This window comes from Drosophila melanogaster, chromosome Y (assembly GCF_000001215.4).
Source record: "Drosophila melanogaster chromosome Y".
Taxonomy (NCBI): Eukaryota; Metazoa; Arthropoda; class Insecta; order Diptera; family Drosophilidae; genus Drosophila; species Drosophila melanogaster.
In genome coordinates, this window is record NC_024512.1 from 3,665,092 (window position 1) to 3,666,483 (window position 1,392).

Sequence of the window (1,392 nt, forward strand, 5' to 3'; positions counted from 1 at the left end):
GTAGTACCTGAATCCACAAAGAAACTTATTGAAGAACAGGGAAGTGGAGCAGGTGTAGAAATAGGAAGAGAACTAGGGGTAAATAGTGGATCAATTCGTAGTCTGCTTAAAGCAAATGATTCAGTAGCTAAAAACAAAGATGACGCAATTACTGGGAATGGAGGAGTAGGGAATGAACAACAAACTGGTGGCAAACAGCAAAATTTACAAAGTGCAAAAGATGGAGTCATCCCTAATAGTTCCGTCACAGAAAAGCATCTAGGATACGGGGAAAGCGGAGGAACCAGAAAGGAAAAAGTAACTGCAACCGGTGAAGAAAAAATACCAGCCCCTTTCTCAGGGCAAAATGTATCTAAGATGGGACCTGCTGGTTCAGACCAAAACACAGGTCGTGGTAAAGAATCAGTAATCGGACAAAGTGTAAAGCAAGCAGTTCAATCTAATCGAATTCAAAAGGCAACTAAACCTGATAGGGGCGGTCTAGATGAAGACATAAACATTAGAGATCAAGGAGCAGAAAAAAATGGATCTAATGAAGCCAAGCCTTTAGAGGTTCCTAAATCAGGAGCTGGCTCTGCTCAAGCGGCCTCGCCTGGTTTAGAGGTTCCTAAATCAGGAGCTGGCTCTGCTCAAGCGGCGTCGCCTGGTTTAGAGGTTCCTAAATCAGGAGCTGGCTCTGCTCAAGCGGCCACGCCTGGTTTAGAGGTTCCTAAATCAGGAGCTGGCTCTGCTCAAGCGGCCACGCCTGGTTTATCACAAGGAATCGGACTTACTGTAGCTCAAGAAATGACTACTAATCCCAATATTCCTTCGACAAAACAAGGACCAAAGTCTATGAAAGTTCATGAACCAACTAAATCTACTGACCAGGGAGCAATATTAGGCCCCGGAGCCGTAAAGGATGATTTTGCGAAATCTCGTGCCGAAGTAACTTTACCTGGAGACCAATCAAAGAATGTGAGAGGAATAGGGTTATCAGGTCAGCGGAAAAGGTCTTCAGCGGCGGAAGACACTAAAGAATCCAAATTCGGAAATAAAATTTATAAAAATAAAGGGGACAAGAGTTTAACAAGTGAATCGGCATCTAGCGGTCATATCAGCCATAGCAGTAGTGTGCTTATAAAAATTGGAATAAGTAACAAAATGGGAAAACGGATTTCATCGCGATGCAGAGATGGTGGCCAATTTGATGATTTTGTGAAGCACACTGTACAATCATTGTCAGCAGGTGATATTGATGGTTGCGCACTTGAAAAGGAATTGCGTAAAATTCTAGACATGTTTATTGATGAGTGTGGCTTTTGCTTTTGCAAGTGTAACGTTCCCAAAAGCCGATTCTATGCAATCTGCCATAAGCTTTACCATCATGGGCTACACACCCTAGATTTTAGA

General features: G+C 43.0%; 1 protein-coding gene across 1 annotated transcript in view; it reads left to right on the top strand.

Moving 5' to 3' along the window:
* Nucleotides 1-1,392, top strand: part of CCY (Coiled-Coils Y) — a gene marked incomplete at both ends in the record, with an annotated part of 16,933 nt that overhangs the window by 15,096 nt on the left and 445 nt on the right. Inside the window, one exon of the mRNA NM_001316660.1 lies at nucleotides 1-1,392. Coding sequence (NP_001303589.1) covers nucleotides 1-1,392 — 1,392 coding nt within the window.